Source organism: Orcinus orca, chromosome 14 (assembly GCF_937001465.1).
Source record: "Orcinus orca chromosome 14, mOrcOrc1.1, whole genome shotgun sequence".
In the NCBI taxonomy this organism is placed as follows: domain Eukaryota; kingdom Metazoa; phylum Chordata; class Mammalia; order Artiodactyla; family Delphinidae; genus Orcinus; species Orcinus orca.
In genome coordinates, this window is record NC_064572.1 from 49,715,140 (window position 1) to 49,740,428 (window position 25,289).

At 33.7% G+C, this 25,289-nt stretch overlaps 1 protein-coding gene across 1 annotated transcript in view; it reads left to right on the plus strand.

Moving 5' to 3' along the window:
- Positions 1-25,289, plus strand: part of PCDH15 (protocadherin related 15) — a 711,784-nt gene that overhangs the window by 609,236 nt on the left and 77,259 nt on the right. The window contains exons 23-24 of the mRNA XM_049696610.1: positions 142-282; positions 20,694-20,821. Coding sequence (XP_049552567.1) covers positions 142-282; positions 20,694-20,821 — 269 coding nt within the window. The remainder of the gene's footprint in view (positions 1-141; positions 283-20,693; positions 20,822-25,289) is intronic.

Below are 25,289 nucleotides of genomic sequence, written 5' to 3' on the forward strand. Positions count from 1 at the left end.
TTTCAGGAACTGGAACAGAGTTTCCAAAGCCAGCATTTTGTAACTCTTATATGTGTTTTAAAAATCACAGTGCTTTTTAAAGAGAATTATTTTCCCTTACAGTGTGAAGAGAGTAACCAAGGAATTGTGTTTTAATTCTAGATAAGTTTGGAATTAATAACATCACGGGTGTAATCTATGTGAATGGCCCTCTGGATTATGAGACAAGGACAAGCTATGTACTTCGAGTCCAAGCTGATTCCCTGGAAGTAGTCCTCGCCAACCTACGTGTTCCTTCAAAAAGTAAGTTGTATTACTTAAGGATTTTACAAGAATTTTATGGTGTTTTTATTTATTTTCTAATGAAATACATATGTCTAAATAAAATCCTCAGTGGAGAACGTAGAAAGATCATTAACACTCAAAGATGACTGCCCATTCATTTTAAGATCTGATATATGACAATGCAGAGAATGACTTCATACTTCTTAAATGTCAAGGTAATAACACAATGTTTTCAAATTTTGTGCAGTCTTACTGGAATGCCATCATTATTGGTGTATGTTGCATAGAAACCTTATTCTTAATTACACTGGGTAGTTATGGCTAACCCCTTGGAATGTATATTGTTAAGGGGCACATGATTACCATACATTTCCTGAATTGTGTGGCTTCTGGTACTTTGTATTTTCTTAGAGCAGAGGAAAATGCATCTTAAAAAGAGTGACTAACATTTATCATAATGTTAGCATTATACTTAATTCACACCCATTTCTAGGAAATGAGATTTATTATCCCCATTTTACAAAGACAAGAAAAGGTTAAGTGATTTTTCAAAAAAAATGTTACTGTCAGTAAATGAAAAGTGGGAGATTTAAGCTAGCTTTTGACTCCAAAATCTTTCTTCAGCATTTTGGTGTAGTGTAGTTTACCCATACAGCGAACCAAGTAAAAGCCAATTTGTGAAGGGGGCCAGCATAGATTCTGAGAGATGTTACTGGTAATGGGATAAACACTGTTCTTTTCCATCCATTGAGATAATACTCCTTTGCACATTAAGCAATCCATCTTTTTGTAACTTAACATTGTCATATATCAGCTGTTATAATGAATGGGAAATTTTTTAAAATCTAGAAAACCCAGGAAAACCTGATTTAATTTAACTACTAGCAGAATAGAGGCCCAGAGAAAGTATAAATAACAAAACAGGGTATGAAACATTTATATTTTACTCTGGGCCCATTTCTGGACATACTCTCACAGCACTCCATCAATCAGCATCTTTAAAACAGGAAAGAGGATAAAAGAAGAGACCCTGAGAGCCAGAGCAAGAGTACCCATATGAATGCCAGAGAGAGAGAGAGAGCACCCCAGCAGGATAAGAGAAGAGTGAGCAAGGTGGGAGTGAGAGGCAAAAGATGTGCTACAGAGTTTTCTGTATCAGTTCAGCAATTGATGATCATAAAAATAAATCACTTCTGTTCATGTATTTCAAATCTCACTTACAGATCTAAGGTAGAGGCCTGCACAGTTGTTTGTAAAAGCACAACCAAATCATTGGAAAAATCAGATTATATACAGTGTGTCTGTGGAATTACAGGAATTAAACTGTCTTCAGTGATTATGCATCACTTACATAATTGTTTAAAAATAGCAGACCGGGGGCTTCCCTGGTGGCACAATGGTTGAGAGTCCGCCTGCCGATGCAGGGGACACGGGTTCGTTCCCCGGTCCGGGAAGATCCCACATGCCGCGGAGCGGCTGGGCCCGTGAGCCGTGGCCTCTGAGCCTGCGCGTCTGGAGCCTGTGCTCCACAACGGGAGAGGCCACAACAGTGAGAGGCCCGCGTACTGCAAAAAAATAAAATAGCAGACCAGTTATTTGAGTTTTTAAAATCTTTAAACTGCAAGCAATTACATTTTTATAAAATATAGAGGACACTTACAATTTACAATTCAATTGTAAATTAAATTGACTAAACCAGGAGTTGAAAGGTTAGAGTAGTTCTAAATTACATAATGTAAACTACCTTATTGCAAATAAAAGTAAATGTAAAAGTTAATTGAAAACCATTTGTCATCTTTCTTTGAAACAAACAGAAAGTTAGAATTAGAAAAAAAAATTTGCCAAATATTTAAGTTGTAGACCCTAGCATTTTTCAAGAAATAGCTCTGATTTCTAGGCATAAAGACATATTGATGTTTCATATGTGAGTATAGTAAACTAGTTCTCACTGTAATTTAAATGTAAATCTGAGGCTAATAAAAGTTTAGCTAATACACCCATGTATACTTACATGTGCCCTAGTATGCATGCACAGTGAGACCAGTTAGCAAATTCATGAATTATCCTCTCAGAAATGTGTGAAGCCGAAAAGCTAAATGTTAGTTTGTTTAATGCCTAATGCTTTGACTATTTGTTATTATCGGGTTGGCCAAAAAGTGCGTTCGGGTTTTTATAAGATCGTACGGAAAAACCCGAACGAACTTTTTGGCCAACCCAATAACATTTCATGACTGACTTTTTTTTTTTTAAACATCTTTATTGGAGTATAATTGCTTTACAATGGCGTGTTAGTTTCTGCTTTATAACAAACTGAATCAGCTCTACATATACATATATCCCCATATCTCCTCCCTCTTGCATCTCCCTCCAACCCTCCCTATCCCACCCCTCCAGGCGGTCACAAAGCACCGAGCTGATCTCCCTGTGCTATGCGGCTGCTTCCCACTAGCTATCTATTTTACATTTGGTAGTGTATATATGTCCATGCCACTCTCTCACTTGGTCCCAGCTTACCCTTCCCACTCCCCATGTCCTCAAGTCCATTCTCTGTGTCTGTGTCATGACTAACCTTTGCTTCTTGAGTCTGAAGTACAAACCCATGTAGTATTTCCAATACAGTTTCACTTATTAATGACTGTTAATGGCCTATGATCAAACCCTACCCATTAGCTATGCAAATAATAAGACTATTATGTAAATTGAGGTTAATTGTTTAAAGTTTCATTCCTTCTTCAGAATTAGCTACCCTATGATCTTTAGCTCTATCACATATCATATGAATAAAGGTAATAAACAGAATAAATTTAATTCATTGAAGAAGATTTTATTATAATTTCTTTACCAAGAATTTATTAATGAAATAATTTTCAAAGTAAGTTTTACAACTATGCTGTAAGTAAATTTAATATTTAAAGCAAATTAATAATTAAAATAGAAAAAATTACAGCACATTTCCAAAATTTGATATTAACAGTATTTAAGACATTTTAATCTTTTAGTGGGGAACATTTCAAACGTAAATAAAATTACAGACTATTATAATGAACCTCTATGTATCAACTACCCAACTTCGTTGAGTCCTGGGAAATCTTTCATTTAGTCTCACTCCATTATTTTGAAACAACACAGAGACATAATATTTCATCTGTAAGTATTTCAATATGTATCTCTTAAAGATAAAGACTCTTAAAACTTAATCAGAATACCATTATTACTCTCCCCAAACTAACAGAAATTCCTCAGTATCAACAGATATCCATTCGATACTTGAACTAAAAATTTATTCACATTGGAATCCAAATAAGTTCATATACTGCAGTTGGCTGACAGCTCTTTAAGTCTCTTTTAATCTATAGGCTTCACCGTTGTCACTCCTTTTTATCCATCTTGTTATTTATTTGTTTGAGAAATCAGATCTCTGAAACCTGGATTTTGACAACTGTATCTTCAGTGGGTCACTTCATATTTTTCTCTGTCTTCTTTATTTCCTATAAATTGTCATTAGAGCCGGAGTCTTGATTAGATCCAGGTTGTTGTTGTTGTTGTTGTTTTTTAAGAAATAAATCATAGGTGATACTCACTACTTCTTTAAGGAGGTACACCAAGTCTCTTTGGCTCTCTCCTCCTGTGATAATAGCAGCCACTGTTAATCATTTCCCAACTATTAATTCTTCCTTTTATTTCTTCTATATGTATTAGCCAAAATATTTCTATAAAAACTCTCTCAATATCAAATATTTGATTACTCTGAGGTCCAACTCCTATAGGAAAAGCAGAAGAAAAGGTTTCTATTCTTTTGCTCACTGGTCTCTTTTTACTTTGTGGCTTTGACCATGATCTTTTTCTATCTTTCATGTTTCTCTTTCTACCTTCTGTCTTTTTAATCTTTCAGGGTAGTTTCAGGAATGCTTTTCTAATTCACAGCTGTAGAATACCTGTTTCAGTTATTTTCATAATGTGTTAAAAATTATTCTTCAGCTTTTAGAAATCTGCTTGCTTTCCTCTGCACTCCCATTTTACTTGGAGACGTTTTCTTTGCTTTTCCCCTATTGTGCCTGTCCTGTTCAATTTATATTCTGCTCTCACTGTTTTTTCCTTTCTCCTTAGTGTGGAGTTTTGTCCTGCTACTGCGTTCATATTAACTTAGTATCTTCTTCATTTAGTGTGTGCTGGTAATTTTGAGGTTCACCAGCTCTCAGGGCCACCAGAAACCCTTAGCCCTCTCTGAACTCCCTTAAAAGCAGTAGTTATCACACTTGCAGTTAGTACAGAGATCTGGTTTATGTCATTTGTTTTCCTCAGAAGTTCATACTCTGTGATCTGGAGGCTAGCTTGTTGCCTTATTTAGTCTTAGATATTATCTGTAGGTTTTTGGATGGATGCTAGGATATTATCCTACTTAAAACTTGATAGTGGGGAGGAGACATAAAAGCAGGAGAATACCCACAAGAATAACTACATGGGTTAATAATAATTTAACCAATAAAGTTCTATGGATGTTGGTACAAGATAAAAAAATAAACTTCTGGGTCAGATGCAAGGACCCTATTACTCCCTACAAAAGTATTAGCAGGAGTATCAGCTTAGCAATCAGCATAGCAGTGCAGCTCCCTGAACTCCAAACCTCATAGGCAGTGTAGGGCCTTCAGACCTTCACATGAGTGGATTGCACCACAGGAGAGAACTTAGAGGGTCTGCCGCTTTTATAGCAAGTGATAGCAAGTCTTTGTCAAAAAGGAGGCATTCCTGCAAGACATTGTCTCGCTTTTTAGAATTGCCAATTGCATGGTATATTTTCTCCCAATATTTTGCTATCCAAATCTCTGTCTTTTAGTAATGAGGAGGATTCAGGAAGATTCAAATATTACATTGTCACCTTAGTCGTCTTCCTCAAATCCCTAAACACATTATCTTAATCCAAGGATATTTGAAATATTTGTTGAATCAGGGGAATTTTTTTCACAGTCAATGAATTTAAGATAATAGGAACTATATAGCCCTCTCAGGTCCTTGCACTGTGCTGTTACCGAGTTTAGGATTAAATTTTCCCTCAAGTGCTTTAGATTTTTCACCCAGGGCTTCTAGATACATTTTTTCCCTCTCTTAACGACTAACTTTTATCTTTTAAGCTTCATTAATCTTCTTTGGAAGTAGTGGGTAATATAATAAATATATGATCAAATGAATGAATAAATGATGAATAAAATAATCCAAATTAACAGAAAACATTTGTTAAACAGCAAATTCAGCCAACCTTGGACAGTATAGTACTGTAGTATTTACTATTACAAAATATCTATTATGAAAAATAAGTGGACCCATGCAGTTCCAACCCGTGTTGTTCAAAGGTCAACTGTAATTGAAAAGCACTTTCAAAATAAAGTTGCAGCAGGAGAGAACACCAATGCTGAAAGTGCCCCATTGACAAAGTCTGTTTTAAACACAGGTCTGGCCCAAAAGTGTTCAACCGTTTCACAATAATGATTAAGTCGAAACTTTCCTGCCTACCTTACCAATCTTTCCTCCTCAATCTCTAATACCAGACGATGGCAACCTGAGTGTTAAACAAACAGCTGCTAGTAAATAGGTGAAGAGGTAATTAATAAAGAAGAAAGAAATCTCTTACAATCTCTTCTCCAAAGACAGGATACTTTCCAGGAGAACATCTTAGCTGGGAAGGAAGAAATTTGAAGTATTGATTAATATATTGAACTAGAGAATCTTTTTTAAAAAACAATATGATCATAGTACTTTCTATTAACTAAATCTGTTTATTTTTTTAAATTATGGAATATCTTGAGGTTTTATTCAACAGCAGGAAAAAGATTACCTCAAATCAGCAGGATGAAAGGGAGAGCAGAAAAGAAAAAACAGGCTTTTATAATTAAATTCCATATGCCCATATTAAGCTCACCATTTCAGTGTGGCTGGAGAGCAGAATGTAGTTGAAACATTTTTTTTTTTTCAGTTTTATTGAGATAAAATTGACATATAGCACTGTAATAAATTCTCTATCTCCCCTGAACAACTCAGTCTCTCCTGGGTCTTCAGGATGAAAGTTATTGGCCCCAAAGAGATTTCAAGGAGCCTATGTCCTTGAGAAATTCCACAGAAACTTATATCAATATTTCTGCCACAAAGTCATCACCATTTTTTATCTTATATAAAACAAAAGCAATAATACATAATGTGCAATTTTATTAGAGCTCAGTTTGATATATGGAATTTCACAATTGAAGTGCAGTTTTTCTTTTACAGTAAAATTATCTTCAAGTGTGGAAGAAAAAACATAGCTTTGTATAAATATATCATTGTGTTTTGATGCAATAACTAGCCTTTCAATCAGGAATAAATGACAGGACAATTAAGATAAACCTTAAACTGGTATTAAAACAACTCAAATGATATTGATTTCACTTTATGGTTTTGCTTTAGGGTACAAGCTTGTAATACATCTCATTTCCCTGGCTTTTCTGGCTCCAAACAGAAGGTCTGTGACAAATAATGTTAATGACTCTTTACTCATGATTGACTGACTTACAGAAGCATTCCTGATATAACTTAGGTAACAACACTGCAGCATGTTACATGTTATTTTTTCAGTCCTAAAATCCCAGGTATATTCAAGGCCTTATATTTGTACTATAAATATATGACCACAGTTTTTTAGAACCTATATTCATACTTTATTACTTTAAAACTTGAGGACTACTGTATGAAAACTAATGCCATAAATCCTTTATGGTATTTTTGTCTCAAACACTCTAAGTATTTTATATAAATACACAGTTGACACAGCTACATTTTTAAAGAAAAAAAAATCTATCTGTCCAAGAAAACAATTTAATTGTGCAAAAAGCTTTGCTTGGAAATGTGATTTTAAAATGGTTATAGAATTTTATTAATACATTTCTGAAGCTAAGTGCATTGAGGCAAAGTTCTTCCATTGATCCCAAAAGTGGTTTGTTGAATTGATGACAAAGATGTGCAGTTAACCTTTCTAAATTACAGTGTAGATTATCATATGTATTTCTTCACATGTGTTATGCAGAAAAAATCATGTTTCATGAGGAAAACATTTTATATTGCTTTTACTGGCAATTAAAATTAAAATATTTAGTAGTCCAAGAGTGCATAAAATGGTTCTCCTTAACTTACATCTAAGATTAAGTGCCAGAACTTAAAAGACAGGAGGTATAATTTTCTTTATTCATGAGAACATCTGTTTAATTATTACAGTTAATTAATTATATATTTATTTTGCATTTTTAGTCTGAATTTCAGTTGGGATTGGTCTGAATTTAAAATGGGAGACTATTCACTCATTCACAAATATTTTTACCTTATATTCTATTTCTGGGAGCAGCAGTCATTTGATTAATAATGAAGTCCCAAAGCTATGCAATAGAAACTCCATGCCTTTTGTTTCAAAAATATCCACGATTTCAATAGCGGCAAACTAAGCCATATTAAATGCATATGAAACTGCTCATAGAAGTGAAATCTGTTAAGTCATATGTATTATAGAAATATCAATGTTTCCAGAAATGGAAAGCTTGAGCCACTGTCTATACAACATAAACATAAAGTTCATTTTAGTCATTAAAAATATGGGAAATAACAGAACATTATGAATCGACTGTGTTTCAATAAAAATTTAAAATATGGGAAAAATTATCAGGATTTGCTGCTAAATACATTGTCTTCATTTTGTTTATGAGCACAGTTATTGGCCCTCTACACTCTGTTGTTATATATATAATCAAGGTCAGGTCTTCTCTACAGGTTAAGATAGCACAAGTCTTTTTAATATTTTGCTAAAGATTTAGATAGCTGTTAGATTATTTTATTTATTTTTATCTTTTATAAAAAATGAAAACCTTCTTTTCTTTTGGTAACATGTTCTATTTTGCCAAGTTTAACAAGAAGCCAAACTTACTGGTTGATTATTTTGAGAAAAAAAAAAGCTTCCCGTTGATTAACTACACAAAAGTAAATTTCAGCATTATGTTTAAATAATAGAAAGAAATATGGGGGAGAGTGTCAACATAGGAAGATTTTATAAATAGGTTGAACCTTCAGTGGGGTTCTCAATCCTGCTTGGCCTTTCCTAGGTCAAGCTAAACCAGATACAGTGACCTCGTTATTTGTTAATCTGGCAAAAGAGGAGAGTTAATGACCCTCCAGGGCCATCTGACCTTGTGTCTCTGAGAGACTGGCAGAAGAAAAGAGCAAAAGACTGAGTTTGAGGGAGGCCATTTATTTAGTGAGTGAGAGAAAGGAATAGCCATAAGAGGCCATGGAAAAAAGCAGTAAAATTTGTGTAATGATGATAGGTTAGTCAAACGAAAGAAGGCATTTCAAGAAAGGTAGAAAATGGCAAAAACTGCAAACGTTACAGATATTCAAGGAAATTTATGACTAATAAAAATATGTTGGATGACACTTACTTGGGATACACAGTGACTATAGCTAATGCCAAATAAATAGAAAAGACCTGCACGTGGATGAAAAGGAAACTATAGATCAAGGATTTCTTGGTTAAATCTACACAATAGACACAATTAAAAAATTTAGTGTATTCTTATTAATATTTATATTTTATGAGACATGCATTTCAGTTTAATTTACATACTATATAAATGTAAAAGCAGAAACAGAATTTTATGTTTCAGACATAAGAAACATAAATTTAGCCTGTCATTCTTTTTAACCATTATTCAAAACAAGTCTAGTAGTCAGTTCTTCTCCTGAAGGGATTTCATTTTTTTTATTCCCAGGAACTTTTATAAGTTCAATTAATCAGTCTTATTGCTGTTATTCTCCCTCTTGGTATCTTGTACCTAATTAGTTCCCTATGTAATATCTTAAAAATAATTACAGACAAACAATTTAAGGGAAATCATTATTTTAAATGCTATCACTTTCAATTTTGAAAGTCTGTTCCTAGTTATTAATTTACGGTATATTCTTGCCATCAAGATTTCCTGATAGAGATTGCTATGTTTATATTTTATTAAAATGCGCAAGACAGATACTCTATCCAGTCCAACAGCTCAATTTCATTTATGGAAGATTTCTACTAGATGATATTCTATAAATGTTAAGATATACATGAGATTAAAAGAGGTAAATGGCAATTCTGTAAAAAAATATTTATTAAGAAAAATATTGTAATTCAGAAGATTTACCAATGAAACATCTCAAGATTAAAATATAACCTTAATAGAACAGCAGAGAAAAAGGCAGATAACTAAAACTCTGATATAATAAATTGTTTAAGATTCCTGAATTTGGTATCAGGCAGGCCTGGGTTCCAGATGCATCTTTGATTTTTACTAACCTTTCTAAGCTTTAGAATCTTCAAGATTATGTCAAGATAAATATGTCTATTCCTCTTAGGGTGTTTGAGAATTTTAAGCAAAATGATGCCTGCAAAGCATTTACCTTATTAGAGCACTGTAGACATCCAATAAAAAAAGCTATAATAATTATTATTATTGTTTTGTTATTACTAGCTGTGATATGTTTGAGTGACACTTAAAAATATACCAATCACATACTAAAAGTGCTTCATTTATTCCTGTAGATTATTGTATACAAAGGAGTCCACATGTTTCTAAGCTCTTTGTGTAAACAATGGTTGTAGGCTGTGACATTTTAGAAACACAGTCATGACATCTTTTGGAGTCTTTAGATTTGAGTACCATGATCTTGATTGACAGCCAGATAATGTAAGTACAAAAAGAGACATTTTCCCCAAAAAGAATGGTCAAAATAATGTAATCATCCATGACAACATAGGGGAAAATATGCTAAAATATAATACTTAAGTTTTGCAACACTAAACAGAAAATTTGCAGTTTATAATGTCTTGGTACCTTGGGATGGAAAATCCAAACTTTTTCTGTAGGTAGGGAGATATGGTCCCCATTCTCTGATGTGGACTAAGTTGGTCTTTCCACCTGTACTTGGAACAGTTATTTGGTTGGAAGCAACAGGAACCACCTCTGACTGATTTATACTAAAAAGAACTTCTCAGTAGAATACTCTGTGACTTGTACAATCAAAGCAAAAGCTTAATAAGATTTAAGAAAGGACAAGAAAAGAGATAAGCTTCAGCAATCTTAGTCAGAAACTCAAAACACTGCTTTTGGGGGCAGTATCTTCAAGACAGCTGGGATCATGGACTTTGAAGCTCAAAGATCTGAGGGGGAGAATCTAATTAGCCTGGGTTGAGACATGTACACCTGGCCAAGTGTGGAGTGCAGAGCACTGTGATTGACAGTTCCACTAAGCACATGGAGTATGGAAGTACAGTAACCCAGGGGGGAAAATATGGAGTTCAATGTTCAAAATAAGGGAGGAAGTGATGTTGGGCAGACAAATCAAGGCAATTCTACTTAACTTTTCAAAAATCAATTTAGGGCCCAAATGTGGTTGAATGAAATGCTAAGCTGGGCACTGTGGGGACAGGTGTAGAGGAGTGGCATATTACTTGAAGTTTATAGTGCTAGATTTCATGTTCTGTCATAATGAAAATTTATTTTCAATTTTTACTATGACTGATGCTTAAAAATTTAAGTATCTGATTACTTGAATTTTTGAAGATTCACAAATTTATGTTGCAGCAAAAAATTATTTTTTTCTTATCAGATGTTTTGGAGAAGATTAAATATAACACTTGAATTTAGTGTCATATTGCAAGAACTATGAATCTCTACTTGACACATTTTTATTAACTACTTTCTAAGGACTAAATTTAGCCTGTTCATTGCACTAAATTGCTGTAGTTAAATTGCTTCATCTTGTATGGCCTCTACAATTTCTGCAAACATCTAATTATTAAATATGCTGTGTACCAGATGACTAATGAACTAAGCAAAGATATACAGATAAAGAATAATTAGATTGTGTATTGCAAGGTCACTTTTCTCTTTAATCATTCATTTTTTGTTAAGTCTTCACAACCAAATTACATAATGCCTGGGGAAATACCTTCTTACAGATGAGCAAGCAAACAAGTAAGCAAATTCATTTGATTTTAGGGGGAAAAATATAGGCTTAACTAGCATCATCCAGGGCTTGTTTATGCTGAAAAAGTAGAGTCACATGGTGTCTTTCCAGACTTTTTAGATACAAGAGATGACACTATAGAAAATGCATAGAAAGGAACCAATGAAGTTTATTTCAATTTTTTTTTCATTTTTGTGTATATGATGCGTTAGGTTCCAAGCTTCTAATCATGGCTTGGTCTTTCAGGTGACCAGTGTCCATCCAGGAGCCTGCCAAGAGTCACCTCATGAGAACCAACAGACATTCCTATCACTCATCACTCAGGAAATTACAAGGGTCTTAGGAGCTGTGTGTCAGGAACCAAGGTCAAAGACTAAATGTTAGAACAAAAGATTCTCCTAGTACCTCTACTTACAGCTTTAGGAGCTCTGTGTCAAGAACCAGGCACAGATATATATATATATATATATATATATATAAAATAAGAATATATACATAATACTATTATATATATAAAATAGTATTATATATATAATAGCATTTTATATATATATATATAGTGTACTATTATATACACTTTTACATAGTTTGCTCACTATGCAAATGTTTTGAAAATAGCATGTATGCCAAAACACTTTTTTTTATGGACAACAACTCTAATGCTTTACATTTTTATGGTGATGATAGGCACATATCTGTTCATTATAACATTTAATCACCAAAATAATTCTATCGTTTTTCAACAGATTATAGATAAAGAAGCAGGCCTTTGTCCTTGTCCAAAATCAGTCCCAAAGTACTCAAGTATGTGGAAAAAATTTTTCTCATTTTGAATCCATGGTGTTTCTACTTTGCCTCAAGCTCTTATGAAGTAGGAATGTAGGATATTTTCAGCGAGGGATATATAGAAAGACTTCATTGAGCAGTTTTAATCTAAACAGGATTATCTACATAGTCTTTCAACCATTTTCCTGGTACAACTGAGAAGTTGGCTTGATTGCCCTGGCTCCATTCTATCACTCTATATTCTCAGCCTCCAGGGCACTTATTAAAATTTAGAAAACTTCAGAAATCCCCTAGTAAAATGTCAGTTTCTTGTGGTTTTAGTCATAGAAATATATCTAAAAACCTAATACCTAAATGTAAATTAAAATTTTATGCTAGTTGACACAAACTATCCTGCCCCACTCCCCACAAATCACAAACTTTAGAGAGGCTTAAGGATTATGTTGGATTTTTTAAATTACCCAAACTGAAGGAAGGCCTTAAAGTGAAATGGTTAAGAATATGTATTGTCAGAGTTTGGGTGAGAATCTTCTGCCTTTTCCTAGTTGTGTAATCTTAGACACGTCATTTAATCTCTCCAATCTCTGTTTTCTTCATCGATAAAATGTGGATAATCAATAACACTGTGTTTTTATGGGGATAAATTAAAATAATGCACAGAAAGCATTTAGCTCACTCAATTATTAAGTAATTGGTATTATCATTGTATTAGTCTGCTTGGGATGCCATAAGGAAATACCATAGACTACGTGGTTTAAGCAAAAGAAATTTTTTTCTCACAGTTCTAGAGGCTAGAAGTTCAAGATCAAGGTGTATCAGGGTTGGTTTCTGGTGATACCTCTCTTCCTGGATGGTAGATGACCGCCTTCTCACAGTATCCTCACAGAGGCAGTTGGGTAGAGATAGAGAAACAGAGACAGGAACAGAGACAGAGACAGACAGGGAGAGAAAGTATTGGCTTTCTGATGTCTCTTCTTAGAAGGACACTAGTCCTTTTGGATCAGGGCCCCACACTTATGACCTCATTTAACCTGAATTACTTCCATAATGGTCCTGTCTCAAATTAGGGGCTAGAGCCTCAACATATGACTGTGGGGGAGACACAATTCAGTCCATAACAACCATTAGTGACCAGAGTCAGTAATGTTGTTTGTACATAAAAGAAAAGTACAAAAACTCCAATGTTTGCAATATCACAGAATTTTGCTTTTCCTAAATTTGTCATCTGTGAGCACCCTAAAACTTTTCTGTCTTCTCTGCATTTTATGTTTTTTAACAAGAGCAGTAATACGCCTGTTGTAGGCAGAAAAAATAATCTTCCCTTCTCCAAGAGATGCCCATGTCCTAACCCTTGGAGTTTATTGAATATGTCACCTTTCATGGCCAAAGGACTTCCCATGTGTGACTAAATTAAGGATTTGAGATGCTGTAGTTATCTTGGGTTATCTAAGTGGCCCCAATGTAATTATGAAAGTCCTTATAAGTGAAATAAGATGGGGCAGTCAGTGCCAGAGTGATGCAGAAGGAGAAGGACTCAGTCAGCCATTGCTAGCTTTGAAGATGGAAGGGGACTATGAACCAAGGAATGCAGGCAGGCGAATTCTAGAAGCTAGAAAAGGCAACAAAACAGATACACCCCTAGAGCCTCCAGAAACGAATGTAGACCTGCACACATCTTCATTTTAGCCCAGTGATACCCCTCTGCCCTACAGAACTCTAAGATAACACATTTATATTGTTTAAGCCACTAATTTACAGAAGCAATAGGAAACTAATATGATGCTCATATTTTCTTTGCATTAAAGAGAAGAATCTTCTACCTGTACTGCTATTAAATACTTTAACATATTATTCAAAATACTATTTTTTTCTCTTCCTTCAGCAATGCTGTAGGCATTTATAAATGCTTCAAGTCATTACTCATTACTCAGACTGATAACCAGATATAGAAGGGGTGACTGCAATAGTCTGCCCTTTGAAATAGAATTATCTCTTTATTCAGAAACATTTTATTTGGTTTCTACTGTTTGCTTGCCTGTATTCTAGGAACCGGTGGGAACTGATCTCTGGTCTCTAATGGACAGTTATCTTGTTTTTATTACAAATCTTATTTTTATTATGAAGAGAGACTTGAGGATGAATTTTAGCCATGTCTGGATATAAAGTCTGGCTCTTCCTTATAATAGTGACTTAATTTCTTTGTCTTAATATCTTTATCTGAAAAGCAGAAATGACAATCTACTTCATGGATCATTTAAAAGGTTTTAAAGAGATACTGTAAACAAAAAAGCCAATACAAGGACTGTTACAGAGAAACTATTCAAAAAAGAGCAATGCATCTTCCTTTCCTTCTGTCAAAATATGGTAAACCAGAGTTTGCTTATTAATTTCTTCTTGATGGATTCTTTTCTACCTTTTTGGACAAAGCTCCTTTATAGTCTCAAGAAAGAAGAACGTAACGTTTCTCTCTGTTGTGTGTTTGTGTGTGGGAGGGGGTGTCTGTGTGTTTAGGGACAGGTATGACAATTCAAGACTGCCTATGGGACATTAGTCTTTAGAGTCAATGTACATTTTCAAGTGCTTAGTAAATTGCATTTTCAAGACACAATCTTTTTGTTTGTTGGCTTGGCTTTTTGTTTGTTTATTTATATAATTTACCAAATTTATCAATCATTGTTTCTGTTTAAATAAAACAACTTTGGGCTTAAATATATACTTTTGTTTATGACTGTGTATCAAAAATACAAAGTTCATTTATTGTTCCATTCAAACATAATTATTTTCTCTCAGCTATGATTCTGAATTTTAGGATAAAATGATTCTTTCTAGGCTTGTAATGTCCACAGAATATTTTTACATCAAATACTGTATAGTGTGTGTCTTCCTCAAAGACTGTTGACTTTTTAAAATAAGTTCTTCATAAATTTGTAGTCCTGTCATGTAAATAAAAGTATGGATAGTTAATATGGTACTTTTACTGTCTTCCAACAGTATTTCATACTATTTAAATTCTTCTATTTGCAGTAAAAATATATGTATTTTTCCACTACATTATTTGATATTCCATATATAATATCCCACATGAAAAAAATTTCTTTTATAATTCAATGCTAGAAATTATTATTTTTTTAAATTTCATGGTATTAATATTCTTCCTCATTCAGATAAAATAATAATAATAATACTTTCTCTCTCCTACCTCGAGAGTCAGGAAGCTCTGAGACATTTGAAATAGTGACGCCATCATGTACTGTATTTAGTGCTTTACATTTATTCATTCATTTTACCATGTTGTTGTTGAGAAACTAACTCAGAAAGGGTAAGTAACCTGTGTAAGGTCACACCATGTACATGGAGTATTACTGGCATTTGACCCAGGCTCTGGCTCCATAGCTTGTGCTTAAATTTGTTTATTTCCCAGTTTACAACTACAGCAGTTTTATTGGTCCTTATGACTCCTGTATTAAACTGTTTTTGTGGAAAGAGATGGAGTTTAATAGATACAAATGAATTAAAATAGTGTTTGTTTATTCTGAATGGAAACATACTGAGCTAAAAGTCATCATCATTCCTGTTGCAAATGCCTCTAAATGCATCAATGTGGTCTCAGCATTAGCACAAAATGCTAGCAATGCCAGTGAAAAGAAATAATATTGCATTCTTAGCTTCTGTTTTGCTGGTTACTGTTTACAGGGAAACTTAGTTTATTAAATTTTCCTAATGGGAAAAATACGTTAATATAGACACAAAGCCAAACTTTAATTAATATTTAGAATATTACTCCCCTGATTATTTCCTCATCACTATAGTTGTAAAATTGTCAATGTCGTCATTTTCTTCACTAAAAGACTTAGCTAAAAATCAAGTGTATATTAAAAAAAAAAATCAAATGTATATTATAGTAATCTGAGTGTAAGTTTTGAAGCCAGTAGTTACATGCAGTTATTTCTTTAATTCAGTTATTAACCTTTCAGCCAACACATATACAAAAATGTATGTTTTAGATACAAGCAATTAAAATCATGCAAAAACTAATTAAATCAACATCAAAGCTAAATTAGAAAACTACTAAAATGAACCTCAAAATATTGTCTCTCTTGCTGCCTAACTACTTAAAATAAGCATTGTATATAAATATGACTAAGTACAATTCCTGCAGAGCAAAAAGCTGAGAGATAAGAAACAGTGACTTTTCTCATTCTAACATACTTACTTAATAACTTATTTTTCAAAAGATCATGTAAATATATTGTATTCCTAATTCCATCTAATGAACACACTATAACATATTTCTTCTATACTTTTTTTTCAAACTCTATTTTCTTAGTGAATAACTATCTATAAACCCTTTAGTAAGATCAGATTACATGCTTATCTCAGATGATCCTTTTGTTCTTAAACATTCCTTTATCTATAGAAATAGTCATTTATCTGGCATATAAACTAAGGCAGAGGAACAGAGAGGAAGTTAACAATAGTGTAAGAACCAAGAATCTTCAGGGTAATTCCAGACAGCCCATGGAAGTATGAATGGTTTTAGATTTAGTATTTTCCTAATATTAAACTTTAAAAAAAGTCTGTTATCTTTAAGAGAGATATGCTTACTCTTAACAACAACATGCCATTGCTTGGCACTATGATTTTTTAAGGGCTTAAATATGTATCATCTCATTTCATTTATGGGGATAAAATACAGTGATTCATTCTATTTAAGCGAATATCAGGTAGGGGAGTGGTAGCAATTTTAGTCTAATTCAACATTTATTAAACACCTACTGTGTAGAAGTCATGGTGCTTCTAAAATTTAGTTTTCCAGTAAAGTACATACAAAAATAGTATTAAAGGAAAAATAGCATAAAAGATACATGTGTGTGTGTGTGTGTGTGTGTGTACATGCACTTTAAAGAGGATCTAACTTTGATCTCTTGGCACCAGCAAAGTAACAAATATGTAACTCTGGTATTTCAAGCATTTTTTGAAAGTTCTGTGCAATAGAACCACATTATGATACAATTCAAAAAAAAAAATCTATGTAATGTGTTAGACCACAAAGAATATTTAACAATAAGAAAAACACCATCCTTGGCTTCAAGGTTTTACAGTCTAATCTAGTGTATGTTTTCTATCAGACTAAGCTCCTGTATTCCCAAGTATTACAGTCAATATTTCTTTGATGTTTATATGCTAGTAATAATTACAGATATGGTTGGAGTTCACAGCATACGGATTGAGGGAATGTCAGGAACAGATGCCAACGGGCAGTGACAGGGGTGGAGGTGAATGGGATTGAACCCCTGACTTTAAAGAATGCAGTGAAGATGGCGATGACCAATATTTGATCAAATAATTGCAGCCCATTTTAATTGAGTCCCATATCGAAGGCATGTGCACGTAAATGGGCTCAGGAGAGGGCATTGTTATATATTTACACACACTTTCCATTTTATCTTTATTTCTCTAGCCAATCTCTCTCTCTCTCTCTCTCTCTCTCTCATTTTAACTAGGGTTTTTCAGCCTCATCACTATTGACATTTTGGGCTGGATAATTTTTTGTCATAGGGGCTTGTCCTGTTCATCACTGGATGTTCTCAGCATCTCTGGCCTCTACCAGCTAAATTCCAGTAGCACTCCCCCCACTGTCCCACCCTTTGTAGTTATTACTACCAGAAATGTCTCTGGATAGGCAAAATCAATCATGGTCTAGAACCATTGCTTTAACTCCTTGGAACATTATTCAGAAAGTATTTTATGAGAACCTGATGCAATGTAGGCAATAGGTTGGTCATGTGGATAGAAGAAACAGATTCATCTTGAGAATAATAAGGGTTCCCTAAGAAGAGAAAAATAACCGTACAGAATTAATTACTAAAAGTAAAGGAAAGGGAAAAATATCCAAACCAAATTTCGTTTTGAAAAACATAGAGTCAAGTTAAAGTTAATGGTATTTTGACTATCAGTTACTCTTCTGAACACTTTTCACCTTGTTTAGGATGTCTAACATAGAACAGAAGATCTACTCAAGGAGCTTTATATCCTGACTTGTATTTCCTTTTCTGAGCTTTAATTCTTAATAGTTCTATTTTCTCTTTCTTTAAACTAGTAAGTACCAGGAACGTAGCTCACATTTTGTTGCCTCAAGGGTCACTTCTGGAACTTCCTGACTCAATGCAAAGGTACTGCCCAAAGAGAAGTTTCTCTCATACAGAACTGGAGAAAAAGAATGTCAGTGAAGGAAGGGAAATGAGGCGCTGGGCCCCAAAGTGCATAGAAGGATACAATGTCTTTTAACCAAAACACTTGCCAAGCAATCTTTCATCCAGTTTAATTTCCTTCATCCCCAGTGGTTCTCCTTGGAAGCCTGTCATTGTCTCACCCAACCATAAGGAAGACTGCAAGAGGGTATTAGGTCATCAGGCACTTGTGTTGTCCTTCTCACAGTATTCTCTTATCCATTTTATCAACACCACTTTCCTTTCTCCCCACCCACCCTGCATCTTTCTTGTTCTATGCTTCATAACTACCTTAAAAAAATGATATAATATGGAGGGAAAAAAAGATTCTTCAGATACTCAAGGAGGTAAATAGTATATTCCCTTAAACGAATTTAAATGAGAGTTGCTTCCAAGTTTCTGCCTTAGAAATAATCAAAACCCAAATTAGGTGAAAGATCGTGATACAGTCCTTAGTCCTTACACACACCTAGTGAAAGTGTATGAGCCTCAGAAATCTATGGTGTCATGGACATTGTTAATGAATCAGAAAATCTAAGTGGATGCTATTCTAGTGATTAAACTATAGGGGTACTTTAATTATTTTTGGACTGGCCAACATTTATTTTATGTTCCTTAATTAGATACATCACAATTTCCACTCTCCTGCTTTATTCAAGTATAATTGACAAACTGTATATATTTAAGTTGTACAGTGTGGTGTTTTGATATACATATATACTGTGAAATGATTGCCACAAGTTAGTTTTCACATCCATCAACTCACATTTGTGTCCTGTTGTGTGTGTGTGTGTATATGTGTGTTTGGTGAGAACATTTTAAATCTATTCTCTTAGCAGATTTAAGTACATAGTACAGTATTATTAACTATCATCACCATGCTGTGCTTTAGATCCTCAGTTTTAGTTTGACTTATTTTTTAAAAAAGATTATCAAATTAGCTCCTTTGATTCCAGAAATTTAAAATTGCTACTAAGATGAAAATGGGTTTCATTTTGGATGAACTCTGTTGGTGGCTGACCAGGGTGCAATTTGAAGCCCTGGTACTGTAGGATAGAGAAGCATAGTCTATCATTAACCTTACTTCCCTGCTGGTACGCTTCTTTGTTGACCTAGTAAGTTTTTCTTTTTGATTCTAGCTTCTCCAGTTCAGGAATGGTGGGAAAGAGGCCAATAGGGGAGAAACTAAATGAATAGCAGTAGGACAGGTGTAAAACCTTGTGGTTAACTCTCTTGTCTCACTGACCTTTCCCGAGTTAAGCAAAAAGGAGCCTTTTTCTAAATTCTTACTAGGACAATGAAGATTATTCATTCATTTAATCGACACATATACTATACACCCATGATCCACCCACTGTGCCAGTAGGTTGGTGTTAATTAGTTATAGCTGAGGATACAATAAAGTAATAACATCTGGGTTTGCCTGATAGTTTGTAGATCAATTGCCGTATATTTGATCCTACTTGAAATGCATGAGAAAAGTTTACTTAGATAATACATCAAAATATTTATGTAATTTGAATCTACTTTTTGCAAAATGTTTACCAGTTATTCCTCATTTTATCTGGTTTGTAAGTTATTTTCATTTATCAGATTCTTTGTAAAGGGTCATTCTTGTACTAGTAAAAAGTGCTACATTTTTCCTTAAAAGTGCGATGATTGAGGGAGTGAGATTTTAACATGTGATGAAATGTATTCTTTATAGTATATTTAATGTGGTTTAAATTATAAAACCCAGTATTTATAAGTCATACAATAATCATCTCTCCAGCTACATCTTTTCCAATGAATGCTAGATAGCCTCTAATGCACGATAAAATTTGTTTTCCCGTTGTGAAAATAAGCACCTCACCCAAACATTGTTTACATCTAATCTTTATATATATATATATATATATATATATACACACACACACACACATACACACATATATGCATATATATATAATACTACATGTTAAGATAATATCATTGCTAGTTCTATACTTAAGAATAAAAATATTTTTAAATTTATGGCAGACTATTATTTCATAAGGTGTTTTATATATTTATGTCACTTTGGTGTAATTTGTAATGTGTGTGAAGTATTTGTAAATATGAAAGGTTGAATTGTTTTATTAAAATTAGCAGAACACAATAGTGTCTATTAAATCAAGTAAGATGAATTAACAAGACATTATAACTAAAAGAAATAGCAGCAACTTAACATTATGTTGCCAGAAACATCATTATCAATGTCCTCTTTGGGTATGGGGTATTAAGCATGCCAATTAGGAATGACTTTCTGATTTAAGTTTCTTCCACTGTTCAAAAGAAAGTACAGTAATTATTTACTCCAGTCCATCTTTTTCTAATTAATGACCATCAATAAAAAATATATTATTTCTTTTCCTCCAGGCAATAGAGCTAAAGTGTATATTGAGATTCAGGATGAAAATGATCATCCCCCAGTGTTTCAGAAAAAACTCTACATTGGAGGTGTATCTGAAGATGCAAAAATGTTTTCTTCTGTGCTCAGAGTTAAGGTATGAGAACATTTATTAAGATACAGAACTAAAAAGTCAAAGAGATCATATTTTGTAGATAAACTATAACCATGTAATTTATATTAACTGAGTACATTTTCATAGTTTAAACAAAAGTCTGAAACGGATAAATGAGTTTAATTAGTAAAACTAAGTACAGATTAATTATGAGGTGAATACTAAGCAACTTTTTGTGCTTTATTTTTACTATAAAAGTAGGAACAAATTATTTATGATGTTTTACATTGAATAAGATATCAAAATATCTGTTTTCCTAGTATATTTGTATGCCTTTAATATTCAGGATTAATTTACAATAACTCCAAAGAGTCTCAAAATGGAGTTTCTTGTAGCAAATATAAAATTACTATTTTCTGATTGAAGAAATAATGTAATAAATTTTGTAATTCTTTTTTCTTCAATAATTTTTTAAAATTCAAGATGCTAGTTAAATCAATGTAAAAAATAACACTACTAACACTACTAACATTAGTACTTTAGTAAAGATTTTTTAAAACCTTCATATGTCAGAAATGTTAGAATTTAAAAACACAATATCATAGACTAAAGTTGATAATTTTCAATTTTTCTTTAGTTAATTATCAAATACGTTTTCAGATTTTTTTCAATAGTACATAAAGTTGAAATAGTTTTATAACTAAAAAATAAATTTGTAAATATTGCATTACATTGAGGAAATTTTATAGGCTATAGGATTTTAGATTATTAATTACAGAGTTATATTTCTGAAGCTATTTTAATAATCAATTTTTAAAATAGCTATTAGCATACAAACATAAAACCTAAATATTTCTAAGCAAATCCAGCTATTGATTGCCTCTAGTTTTGCATATGAGTAGTTGCCTTTCTTTCCCTATTACCAGGAGTACCATGATTGAGCTCTTCTTACATATGATTTTATCACCTTAACATCCTTAAGTAAGAAAGAGAAAAATCAACCAAGCAAATAAAGCATGTGTGTTGTACTTGCAAAATAGCTCTTCCACAGTGCCAAATTCTGACTCCTGATTTGAATCACCAGTTGCAACTAAAATTGGTGTACAAATTCAAGCCAATTACATTATATCCAACTTGCATTATGATTTACAGGTAGCAGTCCTTTGTAGTTGATTTTTATCTTATTTTACATTTTAGTCCTATTAACGATTGATTCAGTTTATTCATTTAGTCAGTAAATAATTTTGGGGTGTTTATAGTGTGAGTTGTTCTAGAAGTTGGACATAGAGCAACTAAAAAATAATCAAACAAAAAACCCCCAAACTTCCCACCCTAGTAATGCAAACAAACTAATAGAAGAAACAAATTGTAGATCAAGAAAACAGGAACTATTAACATAAAGTCATGTGGTCAAGAGAGAAACTTGTCTATTTCTAGGTAAGGAGCATTCTGGGCATTCCAATATAAAGTCTCTAAAGTTGGAGGGAATTTGGGGAGGTCAGTGTGACTGAAAAAGACTGGCTGGGGATGAGACTGGAAATGCAGCCCAGGACCAGAATATGGGATTTATTTTAGATGTGCTTAGAAAGAAAGTTTTTGAATGGTTTTGTCTAGAAGTGTGACATAATCCAATATAAAAGGATTATTCTGGATGTTGTGCAGGGTGGGATGTGGGAGTAGATACACAGTGTTTTTAGACAAGAGTAGAAACAGAGCCCAATGCATCCCTAGTCCAGGCAAGATTTGGTAGTGACTTGAACCATGGTGTAGAATGGGGAGATGATGAGAAGGAAGTAAAAAGGAAGCCAAAAGGATTTGCTGATGGATTATATGTGGGGCATTAGAGGAAATCAAGGTTGGCTCTGAGGGTTTTGTTCTGAACAGGTCCCCATTGCTCCCTCGGGAATTATGGTGCAAAAATCAAGAGTTCACTTTTGGATATTCCATGTCTGTGAGGCGTTTTCAACATGCAAAGCATAATTCTTGGCAAGGTGGTTACAGATGCTGATTTAGATTCAGGAAAGAAATTGCAGGCCAGGATGAAATCATGATATTAAAGAAAATGGATGTAGGTAGAAAAGTCCAGGGACTTCCCTGGCGGTCCAGTGGTTAAGACTTCGCCTTCCAATGCAGGGTGTGCAGGTTTGATCCCTGGTTGGGGAGCTAAGATCCCACATGCCTCACAGCCAAAAAACCAAAACATAAAACAGAAGCAATGTTGCAACAAATTCAGTAAAGACTTGAAAAATGGTCCACATCAAAAAAACAAAAAGCTTAAAAAAAATGTCCAAAGACTAAGCCTTAGGAACTCAATACTTAGAGATCAGGAAGCGGATTCGTCAAATCATGCTGAGAAATTGCTGCCATGAGGTAGCAAGAATACTAGGGAAATGTATAATAGGGTCCCTGAGACTCGTAAGAACTAAATTGCTGAAAGAGGGAGTGATCAACTGTCAAGCGCTGCTGTGAATGAGTGCCCCTGTGTATTTTTACATGACCACTCATGCTAATAGAAGTAATACTGTAGTGGAGAAAAAAAATAAGCTAAATGCTAAAATATTCCATTAATAAAGGAGATTATTCAAGAAACCTATAGATGACGGCAGTAAGAGAATTTAATGGGTGATATTATCTGATGATGGCATTTACTTCAGAAGAATTGCGAGAAGGTGGCAAAGGAGATAGAATAATGTTCTAGAAGCAGTGATTCAGAGACAGGACACGTGCCACCTATCTACCTCTAGGCATTGTGCTATGTCAGATATGGGAGCCACTTTTTGAGTCAGCCTTAGAAAGCAGTATCGTATGTAGGGGAGAGGACCAGGGTGGGAAGAGTAAAAAAGTAATGGTAATATTCAAAGGGAAGGTTGAATATTTAGGCGATATTGCTGATGATGGACTATGAATTCCAAGGAATCCTGGTGAAAGGTTGGTGGTGGAAGTAAAGGTGAAGTGGGAAACTGAATCAAATTAGGGTGTGTGAAGAGCTACATGGGAAGAAATATCTGGGGGGTGAGAGATGCATCGGAGAGAAGCCATGGACTACTTTTGATGATGTAGACAGGGATGGGATTGATTATTTCTCCAGGACTACCAAGAATTCCATAGGACAGTCCTTTCTTCAATTGATCAGTGGGTTATTCAGGCTAGGGAGAGGGGTCCTTTTCAGGAAACCAATTTCATGCCATATAATATTCTATGTAGGAGGGGAGACAGAGACAGAGAAGGGATGTGAGAAAAAGCATAGCAATGTATTGATGCAAGTATATGCTGTTATGATTAATTCAGTTAGGAAAGCACAAATTGTTATGTGGATTCAAGGGAAGGAGACATTTTCATTGGTAAAGAACATAAAAGTTTTCCTGGGGGATGAAGAATTTGAGTGGCACTGAAGAGCCATTAGACTTTCTCAAAGTGCAAATGAGAATAGTCTAAGCAGAGGAAACACAAAGCCAAACCCAGAAAAAACAAAGTGCAGAGTGTGTTTGTGGAACAGTGATAGGAGGCAAGGACCTTAGGAAGTGATGGGGGTAATAAATCTTCAGTGGTGAACATTTTCAAATGCTGCCTTTAGCCTTGAAGGCTGGAAGCTTCTCCTTTACAAATTTAATCGGAGTGAAAGTGAGTTAAGCAAGTCTTTTCAATTCATACTTAGGGCAGCAAAAAATGTTATTAGAAATAGCCCTGGATCAGGGCCAGCCAAGCCCAAATCTTGGCAGAAGATGATTTAAAAAACAGGGAATCAGCCTACGATTGTGAAAGAGGCTTTTTACCACTTACTGTATAATATTGGGGTAATGTTAGATTTTATCCACCATACACGCAAGTTAAATTTTTTTAGTCCATCATGAAATCATAAAGATAAATTTTTTTAAAATTGTGTTATGTGTAGGAACAGTAAGAGGAAACATATTAGAGGATTTACTAAGAAATATGAGACTAAAATATCAATGAATAAAACAATACTTACTATTTTCAAATATGGACAGTGGATTAAAGGCATTACTAAAAGTATGTTAGGAGAAAGGCAACACAATGAGAGCATTATTGAAATTAATTATTCAATATAAGTGATAGTAAAAGAAGGAAAATTTTGTATATATATATATATATATGTTTGTGTATGGGTGCACTCTGAAATGGTATACCTAATATGCTTAGAGACCTATTTAAAGTTCTTTTTTTTTTTTTTTTAGAAAATATACATTGTATACCTAGTGTGTGTTGAAAATACAGAGGCAAACAAAACAGACTGTCCTCTGCCTTTATAGAGTTAGCATTCTAATAAACTAGACCAAAAAAGCAAGTAATTATTAAGGCTTTTATTTAAACACACATGTAAAGATTTGGATTCTGGCTCAATGATATGAATGTTCATATCATGTTAAAGTAATTCCTGGATTGTGTCAAAGGACACAGAACAAGAGAATTAATTAGGGACTACCTGCTACATTTGCTATGGTTTAATGCTGATAACTGTCACAACTGATTCTTCAAAACTGATTTCCAT